The sequence below is a fragment of the Saccoglossus kowalevskii genome, chromosome 6, assembly GCF_978046115.1.
Source record: "Saccoglossus kowalevskii chromosome 6, keSacKowa6.1, whole genome shotgun sequence".
Lineage (NCBI taxonomy): Eukaryota > Metazoa > Hemichordata > Enteropneusta > Harrimaniidae > Saccoglossus > Saccoglossus kowalevskii.
The window spans coordinates 20,021,216-20,033,995 of NC_140646.1; the positions used below are offsets into that span (position 1 = coordinate 20,021,216).

At 37.8% G+C, this 12,780-nt stretch overlaps 1 protein-coding gene across 1 annotated transcript; it reads left to right on the forward strand.

Moving 5' to 3' along the window:
- The first annotated feature begins 854 nt into the window (after window positions 1-854).
- LOC102806003 (uncharacterized) lies at window positions 855-6,793 on the forward strand. Its single transcript, XM_078009194.2, has 5 exons — window positions 855-917; window positions 4,205-4,262; window positions 4,799-5,014; window positions 6,102-6,176; window positions 6,480-6,793. Exons 1-5 carry the CDS (start codon window positions 855-857, stop codon window positions 6,587-6,589), a joined length of 522 nt encoding a protein of 173 aa, XP_077865320.1. The 3' UTR covers window positions 6,590-6,793.
- The last annotated feature ends 5,987 nt before the right edge of the window (window positions 6,794-12,780 follow it).

The following is a 12,780-nucleotide window of genomic DNA, read 5'->3' on the forward strand; positions in this document are numbered from 1 at the left end:
ATAAATATAAGATGTGAACAAAACACAGTCTGCATCGTCACCCCACCGTCGTCGTGTATGGCTTCAAGTTGACACCTGGCCGCAAACGAGACATTTAACTGGAAAAAATGAATGAAAAAAAAAAACAGCAATAGAAATAATAGCTGTCATTTTTTGAGATATCTAACTCCCAAACAGTACTAACTATGTGATAGTTTAAACCGAAATGTGCAGATACGAGGGTCGATACAATCGGATATTCTCAGCATAACGGCGACAATAGTGGGTGACGCCATCTTGAAAACAAAAATTCTGCCGAGCACATGTACCGAGTAACGTGACATACCGTTATTTAATATGATTAGAATGGATCATCTGACAGCATAAAATCGGTTTGGTTATCTAAAAGCTACAATTAATTCTATCTTTTAAGTTTTAGTTGTTCCTATTTCTCACGGAAAAACATTTTTTGTTAGCGACACCAAACAGCCATCTTGTGTCTTACACACGGCAAAATCAAATGCAAAATGAACGACTGAAATGAACACCTTCCCGGCACTTATACATAAAGTGATAAATATTGCGGGACTGTCGATAATGAGACAAACTTGCTGGAGATCACGATTTTCCACGAATTCATTCATTAGCTGCAATCATCTTTGCAAGTCGTGACTGGAATTATTCAACCATACCCAAATAGACCCTGGGGCATTGTAAGAATAGAAACGATTAACAAGGAAATTAGTGCAATAAAACGTAATTAATAAAATTAATGAAAACAATTATACAATACTAACAGCCCTACCTTGAAGGATGAGTTAAGGATATAAATGGTGCAGTTGTATGACATTTGGCAATTCAGTAAGACATCGATCATGAATGTTAACTTGGTACAACAGTTTGGCTTACTCAGTCTTCTTGTAGTGTCTGTATATCCTGTAGGTGTTACAATTTATCCATTGTTTGAAAAAATGAGTTTAATTATTTATTATACCGCGGGAATTACAATATCGCAATGCTAGCCAATAATTAGAAAATCTGTTGTTGTGAATCGCGCACGAGTGTTGTTGTTATAATATATCTATATATTTGTGTGGGATGTTTGTGTCATGAATTTGTTTTTGCGTATCTGTTAACCGACTTAATTAGTTGATTATTAGCTGAATTGCTGTGTTATGTCTGTCATCGTTTAGGTCTATTTGAAGTTTTGGACGGAACTTGGCTCAGTGATTTGGAACTAATTACAAGATACCGTCGCTATTCTGACATCCGTAGTTATTAATGTAGTGAACGATTAATCAAAAGATATGACATATTCAGTACTTAGTGTGATTGGCTTTATGATTGAAGGTTACGCCCTAGAGTCTTTTACTGCTTTGTAATTGGTTAGAGTTTTGAAAATGAATAAAGAGAGTTTGAGTTGGTCTTGGCGAATACTCCACGACAGACGCAGCCTTGGGCAGTCGAGTCTGAGAGTCCGAGAGAGTCCAGGGGCGAGCCTTGAGGCAGTCCAGTCTTGGGCGAGTCTTGGTTCAGCCTTGCGAGAGTCTTGGGGATTTTTTCCCCAGGGCGCTGTGTCTTATAGAGTGCTCGATTGACCGACTAAGACGAGAGCTGAAACGTATTTCGTTGTGTGTGCCTTATTTGACTGTAAAGTTAAAGTGACTTTCCCGATCCCGTACCTCAAGGGGACGAGATATAGAGACGAGACGAGTTTCCCCCTGACACGTGTGGAGAACCCTGTGGAAAAGATTTTACCCCCCTGATACGTGGTGGAGAACCCGGGCATTGCGTCTTACGCACATTGACATCCTGTGAAGAAAAGTGAAATGACGAAGAGGTGTCTTTCTTGTGAACCGAACTAACAGCTCCATGGCAGAGACGACTCAGAAACCGCGCTTGACGACTAACACCGTTAACAGTATGGCACCGATGAACGACGCTGAAGAGATGAAGACTTCTGAACCCCTTATGAAGGACGGATACCGGATAGGACTGTATAATTAAGAATTGAGCGACATTAAAGACAAGAAGATGTAAGAACGACCCAGAATAACGCGACAAGAGAAGAGACGCTTATAGACTTTGACTTTAGTGATCTGTGTATTGCTTAGAGAACCGCTCGTTGGACACTGTAACTGACACTGTGTAACTCAAGGACGTTGAACTCTTTTCCACAACCCTAACCCTATTGCTCAGTAATGTAATGTATTGTTTGCTTTTTCTATCTTTTTTCTTACCTTTTTTTTTGTGATGTCGAATTGTATGTATGTAAGCGCCCAGATCTTTGTTTTGAACTGATATTTGGTGACGTGCGAGGTCCTTTATAACGATTTAAGCGCGCCTCAGTGGACAAGTATTTGCAACACAGTGATTTGGAGTTTTGTTAAGTTTTATGGAGTTTTAATGAGTTTATGAGTACGGATTATGATGGGGAAAGTAATGCCCCAATGAGTTTTTCAGAGTTTTGAGATTTGTCGAGTACAGAGATATCGACGTTTTAAGAGTTGTTTTTGTTTATGTGTTGTTTCCGGAATACTTCTGACGCTTTTTTGAGTTGAGAGCACTTTGTAACGTTTTTAATGCCTTTTTGAGATGAGAGTTTGGTGCGTTTATATACGTATTGTTTGATATCGCAAGCTTTTGTTCATGATTGACAGGATTATATGTAACTCAGTAGTTTCTATCGTTTTGCCTTTCCCGTCTTCTTGCCAGAGGAGTAATGTGTTACAAAAGCGACTTTGTCTTTGCATTCTGTTTCCACGCCGTATGACCTTTGTTTAGATTAACGACTTTTGAGTTCAGTTGAAGTTTATAAGCGTATATGACAAGAGTTTGATTAATAGCTTTTTATTCATTCTTTATTAGTTACCGCTTTGCAATGCTTTAACCGAGAGACGCATCCCTGGTAATCACGTGATCATGCTGTCGACTGCAGCGATTGGCTGATCGCATGGTTACACCGCCGCGCCTTAGTTTTTTTTTGACCTTTTGATATAGAGTTTGTAACTTTAGTAACGAGAGACAGTGCAGCGAAGGGTTATCTCAGCGAACCGTTTTGAGAAAAGTGAGTCGATTGGTAGCCTTTCCCTTTTTTTTGATTTATAACCGTTGATATTTGAGACTTTATAACCATTGTATTTAGACATTATAATCATTGTACTTAATTAGTGTGTTTTTCTCTTTTTGATTTATACCTTTTATTATTAGTATTGTATTTAACCCTATGACGATGAGTGGCTGACGGTATCTTTGATTTATGAACGTGTAATGCCAAGAGGCATATCTCAGTTTGGGTGAAGGGATGTGTCATGAATTTGTTTTTGCGTATCTGTTAACCGACTTAATTAGTTGATTATTAGCTGAATTGCTGTGTTATGTCTGTCATCGTTTAGGTCTATTTGAAGTTTTGGACGGAACTTGGCTCAGTGATTTGGAACTAATTACAAGATACCGTCGCTATTCTGACATCCGTAGTTATTAATGTAGTGAACGATTAATCAAAAGATATGACATATTCAGTACTTAGTGTGATTGGCTTTATGATTGAAGGTTACGCCCTAGAGTCTTTTACTGCTTTGTAATTGGTTAGAGTTTTGAAAATGAATAAAGAGAGTTTGAGTTGGTCTTGGCGAATACTCCACGACAGACGCAGCCTTGGGCAGTCGAGTCTGAGAGTCCGAGAGAGTCCAGGGGCGAGCCTTGAGGCAGTCCAGTCTTGGGCGAGTCTTGGTTCAGCCTTGCGAGAGTCTTGGGGATTTTTTCCCCAGGGCGCTGTGTCTTATAGAGTGCTCGATTGACCGACTAAGACGAGAGCTGAAACGTATTTCGTTGTGTGTGCCTTATTTGACTGTAAAGTTAAAGTGACTTTCCCGATCCCGTACCTCAAGGGGACGAGATATAGAGACGAGACGAGTTTCCCCCTGACACGTGTGGAGAACCCTGTGGAAAAGATTTTACCCCCCTGATATTTGAATGGATTCATTTTGTTTCGTTAATGATGTGGAGTAATCGTGGAACCCTATCTCTGTATTTACACATGCGTGGGTGTTCGTATACAAAATATAGCATCAAAGATATGAAATGTTTAAGTGAATTCATAGTGTATGTTACATTGTGTATTTATTTGTTTTCACATCGTTAACGTATTGGAGATATCCACGCATACTCAATTGTTCAACTGTCAGTAATCAGTGGTTACTTGTATTTCCTTTCCCTTTTTCAGAATTTTATACCATATACTGAAGATGACATGTTTGACGATAATTTCGATTACTTTGCTAGTAAGTACCAAATGATTATAATGTTTATATAAAGCATACATACAAGATTGCTTTCGATATAGAAATTAACGTAACGATTTAGCGTTGACTGTGCGTGAATCGAATCATATGCTGACAACGTGTGAACAAAGTCATGATTGTAAACGTCACAACACTTATCACAAATCTGTCACTATTATAATTTTTGTTTGCCTAATCGTTTTTTTTTTCTGAATTGAATATTATCATAATACTTAATCACACTACGTCGTTATGTTATTTGAAACTACGTTCTTCCTGCATCTGTAATCGGAGTTTCTGTGTTTCCGAGGATATGGGATGGATAATATAAGAATATTTCAGATCGTCAATGAAATTCACGAATTTCTGACAGAGAAGGCATTTGCACCGAAATAAAAACTCCGAACAATTTGTTCTATATTTAATCGACTGAAAAATAATACTTAAAATTGCTTTTTTGCCATTTTATAACTCGAAAAATCCGCTCTGGAATCAATGTGGAACCTAATTAATGCCTATAATATATGCTGTTTCAGATGGGTGTCCCGAGAATACAATGGACTGTGACGCATTAACAGGCGCTTGTTTCGAGAATGAGAAATACGGAGGATGTGGAACATTCCGTGAATGTGCATCTCATATATGTAACACGTGTACTAAATATGACGTCTCTGATACTTGTAATATGTTGGAGGGCGTGAAAGGGTTGTTTGACGATGGTTTAAGTGTAGTAGGTGGCCCTAATGTGAAAGGTAAGTTTGTGTAGTCCTAACAATGATTAATTGTTTTATATTCAAAGATTCTTGGCTTCACACTGCCAAAAATGAATAGTCTCGAACGGTCTGCATGATTTGCAACGTACAGACACTGAAGAATACAATTTGGGTTCTAACAGTAATTTTCGGAGTCTGCGTATAATTTAATCGAAAGATTTGCAAACATACGTAGCATGTGTGTACATACCATATCATATTTTGGCAATTCTTCTTTCCTGCGTGTTACACAGACATATTCCTGATATTCTATTATATATGCCAGGGACATTCATGACACAGTTAATGTGATGAAATTCGCAAGTGTATTCTTGTATAATTTACTGACTGTGAAATCCACACAGTTATTTTGAAATATTATCCAGTTATATATCGTGCGTTTATAGTCGTGTGATGTCTCAAGCTATGTCCCGTGATGTGATTCATCTTTCAAAAGACACGACCCAGTCATGATCACTCGAATGATACACCATTACAGATAGTATTCTAGACGTTCGCTACTACGTATACACTTGTCACTTTAAGCTTGGCGATTAGCCAAAATCAACACATTTATTATACGCCTGTACTTTACCGCAAATTCTATACACGGTTCAAAGCATGACATCCGGGACATTTTGTAGCTGTGGGCCGGGTCCATGGCTCTTCCGAGTTGGTCTTTAGACTTTGTGATTGTATTTAACTACTTTCTGATACATTTGGTGTCTTTAAATTTGTTGTTTTTAGATATTTGTATTTTATTGTAACATGGTTCCTTCCGTTCGACGCCAAATGGCATCGCGAATAAAAGTCGATAAATGTACATTTCCTTATATCACACATTTGAAAGAATCATCAATCGAAAGCATGTTTATTAAACACTAACCAGCACAAACACCATGACAAAAATGTTTTTTTGTTTTTTTTTGTTTTTTGTTTTTTCGGTACTTTTCCCTTATCAGGTTTTCTGTATGTTTCTAGTTTAATCTTACCTTTCAGTTTAGATCTGTTACTGTCATTGTCAATGTTTCATTGTAAATAAATGCAATGAATAGAATTAAAAATAATAATTCTCATAATTTTTCAGATATGATAGTTGATTTTGGTATGGGGCCAATGAACGCGGCCTTCACGATGGCACTAAATGATGCCGGGGTCAAATGTGAGTATTTATTTTTGCTCTTTTATTCTCATGATAGGAAATGTGCGCAATCAGCGAAGGTTAACTTTTTCTGTGTTCTTAGTTAACAATATTGACCCACATAACCCATCTTCTTATATATTTTGAATTTATAAGTATGAGCAATATATGAGAATGATATTCAGTGATGTGGTGGTTGTACATGGATTGCACACGGTGGACTCACGACTAATCCGTCGCATATTAATTACTGTTGTTTGTGTTACCTTTACGTAGACATGGACGCATAGTAGGTAATGTGGAAAATGTGTGTTTATCTTGCAGTCTGTAACGATGGCTCTATATTTTGTGATGGGGAGTGTATTGCAGTAGCAGATATGTGCAACGACGGGTGTTCTTGTATTCCAGAGAATATCAATCATATCTTCTCATAGGATGGTAACTACTAGTATACATAGGTCACTCGTTGTGGGTGTTCGTGATACAATGTTGAAAATGCATCGCACTCCTGGGCTTAATGCATATAGTGATAGAATGAGTTTCGAATCGAAGCACCGATAATGGTCATTGCTGGTGGTATTAATTGTATCTGTATTTAATATGGTTCAGTTGAACATTAAACTTGAACATAAACAAAATTAGCATTGTCTTAATAGTTGTTTTTCATCTATGTATCTCCTAATATATTACGTACCTACACCCAATGTTAAATTCATCATTTATCGTTGGTCGACAATTTTCAGTATGCACGCGTTTGGTACGTAATGTTTTTCCCCAAAACTTAATTGTGGGTAATCATTCCATTTTACATTTACATAACCAGGCCTGGTGACGGACTGAATAACAGCTCTAGTAAATGTAGTAGAATCGATTTGACAAATACATTAGTTGTTTTATGTGCTGGCACGTGCATCGCGACTATTGAATACATCGTCTTGCAACATTTCCCCCCCCCCCGCTCATGATGCACAAATTACATCATCTATTTTACATCAAAATGAGCTTAGAAAATGACGTGTCATGGGCATTTTTGTGCGATTTTGAGTTGACAAGATGACAGACATATTGAGTCCGTTAAGTTGAGTCTGTTAAGCTTTACTATATCTCCAAAACTAAAAAAAACATAATAATTCCGATACCCATTATCTTGTAAGGTAAGAGTGAAATGAGAATGATATACATATAACGACCAATCCCGCAAAAAAACACATTTCAATTTCTTAATCTCCTAAGCAAAAATTATTACAAAAAGTATACGATCGAATTCCCCTGGCTATCTGAAATATGTATATTGTCATATGAGGCGGCTCAAAATAGAAAGGGTCTTTCACATAAAGCTCAAAAAGTTACATGACATTTTAAACAAGCCTTGACAATGTACAGTCCCCTTCTGTATTTAAATATGCAAACTTGGGGCACGCTGCCACAAAAACGGGTATCAGGAGTGGTTTTCTACGCGAATACGGTGTCTCGGGTTATTAAAATCGCAATAAAAAAATAAGGGTATATTATTTCAAAATGATAATATAAACGCTAAAATGCTTATTTTCAATCATCATGTCTTAATATTTTGTGTATTTCCCGACAAACCCTTCAGGGAATCTCTAGGGTGAATCTATTATCCATGATACATAGCGCGCAGAATTCCAGGAATACTGTCGTAAATATGCTTTTTGTGTTTCCGTACTTAGAATGGGTATTTTCCCCCAGACGTAGATACGCATTGAGGCGCGCCCACCCCGGGCTGAACTATGTAATAACGTGGAACCGAAACCCAGTATATAGAATAGAGCAACCAGGGAAAATCATGACCACACCTTTTGAAAAGTGTAACGTTTTTGTATTTTATTTATTTCCACATTTTACGCATTTATAATTAACATTTTGATTTGAATTTTAAAATGGTTTTGTCGATTTAAAATAGATTGATATCGGATTTACAAGCACAATCAAATATGAAAATCGAAATCAAATTTATACTTGTGATCTCACTTTACTTTTGATTACATTCTCAATCTTACTTTTACATCCGAAAATAAAATTAAAAAAAAATCACTTTCATTTGTTGTTATTATGCCAAGGCAAATCATGCCACAACCTTTAACGTTTACAATTGTTTGCAAAATCATTGTTGACTTTATAAAAACAGCAGTGTGTCAGTTGTCGACAGAATATAAACGTATCATATGTAATCTATCCTATATTTAAAATCCCGACAATCTTTTGTTGTTTCCTGACCAGCGGTTGGTCAATAACGTGCGAAAACCTGAAACGACGTACAAATAAAAACATTACAATCAGATCCTCTGACAGTTATAGTCAGTTATTAATTATTTGCCCCAAAGCCTAGTGCGTCAAGGTCAGCGGTTATGTAACAAAAAACATTCCAATATCATTTGAACGAAAGCACATATGCTGGCGTGTACCAATAATATCCGCCCAATCGTTGAATAGAAAGTACACCTGTCTGTCACATGCCACATACATATAATACTATAAAAAACATGCAAACAAATCGTTTCAGCTCCCTAGATTTCAAAAGTCAGTTTCGTGTGGGACAGATTTTCCAGCTTTTGATTCTCATTGTATTTTGTATCAAATTATACCTGTTTTTGTATTTCCTACCTTTTCGTACAAGAATTTGGTAATTAGATCTTATAACTTTATTATAACATTTATCTCTAAATTATATTGTTTGTGCTGACTTCGAACAAACTAACTTCCAGAAGACGTACGTACTAAAACATGGAACTACAAACCCATGGTACTATCACGGGGAAATTCTTCTCTCTGGGTTCTCCACACGTGTCAGGGGGGAATCTCGTCTCGTCTCTATATCTCGTCCCCTTGAGGTACGGGATCGGGGAAGTCACTTAAGCTTTACAGTCAAATAAGACACACACAACGAAATACGTTTCAACTCTCGTCTTAGTCGGTCAGTCGTGCACTCTATAAGACACGGCGCCCTGGGGAAAAATCCCCAAGACTATCGCCAGGCTGACCCAAGACTAGCCCAAGACTGGACTGCCTCAAGGCTCGCCCCAAGTCTCTCCAGGACTGGACTTAGACTGCGTCTGTCGTGGAGCATTCGCCAAGACCAACCCAAACAACTTTATTCATTTTCAAAACATTAACCAATTACAAAGCAGTAAAAAGACTCTAAGGCGTAATCTTCAATCATAAAGCCAATCAAACTAAGTACTGAATACGTCATATCTTTTGATTAATCGTTCACTACATTAATAACTACGGATACCAACTGTCAGAATTAATAGTCCGAATAGCGACGGTTATCTCGTAATTAGTTCCAAATCACTGAGCCAAGTTCCGTCCAAAACTTCAAATAGGCCTAAACGATGACAGACATAACACAGCAATTCGCTAATAATCAGCTAATTAAGTCGATTTACAGATACGCGTAAACAAATTCATGACAGTACTAATTAGCCTCGGTTCGAGGCCCGCTCAGAGCTACTGTGAAAAACGTAAATCATATAAACTGAGACCACAAAAAATAAACAAAGAATATCACTAAAGAATAGTAAACTACATAAACTAGTTAAACTGGTGTTATTTGTTCAACAGTTACAAGATCTTTACAAGAATAATAGAATAATACAAGAAAGAAACAGAAGTCAAAGTAAGTTTTGCTAGATATTAAATTGTCACGATGGCGTTCCTTATATTATGAAATCAATTCATGAAACGGATGAATATCCTCTGTGGTTTAGTGATGCTGTCCGTAGAATTATTGATGGTTCAAATTCAGCTGTTTGAACTTAAAATCAAATTAAATCAAATATCCAAGTATACCAGTATATTTATTTTATTATTTTAACAACTTGCAATGATGGAAATTGCACCAAATGAGTCTCAAATATTTGCTGGGACATTTAGTCTCTCAATTTAACAACAATTCGGAATGTGGAAGTTAATTGAACGACAGGTATTTACTCGCAAATACATGGCCAATATTTGTCGAGATATTTATTCTCTCAATTTGACAAATTGTAATGATGGAAATTAATTAAACGCGAGTTCTTTACACCAAAATAAGTCTAAAGACTCAAATATTTGCCGAGAAGCCAGTCGAAGTACAAACAGGGTTATCAGCTGCAAATCACAGGAAAGTTGTGTATTATGTGGTAATTATGCTATTTAAGTGATTTCAAAAAACCTTCTGCTTGCATGTGACGCCTTTGGAGAGTCAAAATTTGCGAATACGAGTCTAACAGTATCCAGTGCCTCCCTAAACATGGTGAGGCAGCTAGCGTGTGGTGTTTGCTCTCTGAATGGCAAACATTTGAGACTGGGATACCCTTAGGTCGGCATGTATCGCCGATAATAAAAAGCGGAATGCTGCCTGACTCCTGATGAACCAGGGAGTGGTAGCATTGCGGAGATGACTGTTTTATTCGGTCGTTGCTTCTTAGTCTTAAGGAGTTAAGTTCATAGTGTGACTGAGTCAGATTAACTTACAGTTGGCTTCATCTTCTGTCCGCGGTCAATTCAAATAAGAGAATTGCTTTTTCTTGACGAAACGCCTAGTAGACTGGTTTCCAACGATCTTGCAATACTGCATATAAAAATGTCGTAGGTTGATCTTCAGTGAGTCAGAATCTGATTGATGCCAACCTGGAACAACTGACAACATCTCCGCCATCTTGCATATATTACGATACTTATATGGTCTCCTATTTAAAAAAAAAAATATGTTGACAATGTGGAGTGCACCATGCCAAATATCATCTTTAGGATGAAATCCAATTATGTTGTCTTGTTATGATTACAACCGTATGAATGCAGCTTTAGCATGTAACAAGGTAAAATGTTTGGCTGGTTCCCGCCTCAAGTGTCATGGCGTACCAAGCCACAAGAGGCCGGTAACTAGTAACGGTTCTGGCATTCTGATTGGTACATCACTTTCTCGTTGCTTGTTCCATTTCCCTTAGTTGCCTGACGTCAGCGCTTACGCTCGTGGCCGTTCAGGGGTTTCCTTTTGCTTTTGAAAGTTGGGCGAATAAAAAGAATTGTTTCTTTTGTTATAAATTTGCACAGAACATATCAAATCTGTAAATCTAAGCAGGCAGTATGTATGAGCATGGCTTTATTGTAGCATTACAGACACGTTTACGCAAAACGGAACTTGGAATGTTTTCAAATTACGTCACCCAGTCGCGTTCCTTCCGGCCGGAAAACCGGCCCAAATGGAACAATATGGCGATTACTAGTTACCTGCGTCCTACCTGCCATTCGCAAAGGACGCCGGGAACCAGCGAAGGTAAAATGTGAGCTCAGAACAAGTGGTGGACTTTGATTTTGTCTTGGTTTTGACTGTACTGTGCGCAGCGTACCTACATTCCCATAAAGATTGAATTAAATTCTACATAACCAAGGCTTAGTCTTTTTCACGAAACGAAACCCTAACCCGCATTTTTTTTTCATTGGCCTAATAATATCTGAGAAGATTTCACACTGTGAAACACGAAATGAATAGCGCCATCAGTGGTCAACAATTCCAAAATGGCTGTCACGTCATGTCAGCACAAATGAATCGAGTCGCAAAGGAAGCGGAAAAGAGGTGGAAATATTATCGACAAATTTATTTCTGTGACGTAGTGATGTTTGAAGTCGTTCAAAATTTAAGGTTAGGGTTAGGGTTAGGGTTTCGTTTTGTGGAAAAGACTAAGTCCATGACAAAAACTTAAATAATTGGGTTAAAACCCGCGGATTAAAAGATGAAAATAATGTGTCTGAAAGAATTGGAAATGATAGATATAATTGTAAATATTCGCTAGATCCACGAAAAACAATGATTGTGTTCTTCACAAACGACACGTTGTACTGGCCATTGGGTAGTAGTTGGAATAGTTTTTCTGACAGCTGAGATAACCAACACAAATATGATTTCTTCTGTGTCTTGTGTTTGAAATTGCAATATATGGCTAAAAATGAAGCAATGAGCAATGACGAAGGGAAACGTAACGTAAGAATTATTTTTTTTATGACTTGTTCTGATACTGAATGGTTCTCATTCAAATGCGAGAGGGTGGTCACCTGCGCACGCCCGGAAATTTAGTCCCAAGCGACAATAACAACATACTACGCTAACAACGCAAAGGCTCATGGGTAGACGCTTGTTTGTAAACAGTGACAAGCTATGGCCATCTGACGCATGCGCAGGAGACGAATCCCCCGCTTTAATTTAGATAGGGACTAAATGATCTTTGAATACATCTTGGAGGAGGGTGTTGGAAGTAAACGTATCGTGTTTTCCCAATGATATATGCGTATATATTTGTAACAGCTAATGCGTTCCACCTCTCGGAAAAAAATGCTCCCGTCTTCTAAATACCCCCTGGTAATTTCCGCTCATTCCACTATACTCGTGTAGTTACAGAAGTGTACATTGTAAGTACCGCCGCCAAGTATAGTATGAATTTCTGAAACAGTATTCCGCCACATTTAAGTAGTTGTACAAAGTACGGCACCCTTATGCATGCAGTTGAATGTAGTGCATAGCAACGTGGAAACGCGAATAACCTTTGGTCCGACTACCGCTACAAAGTTCATTTTGATACGGTTTTCTGTCTTCCTGAAAGGCGTTGAGCTGCTGAAACCTTCC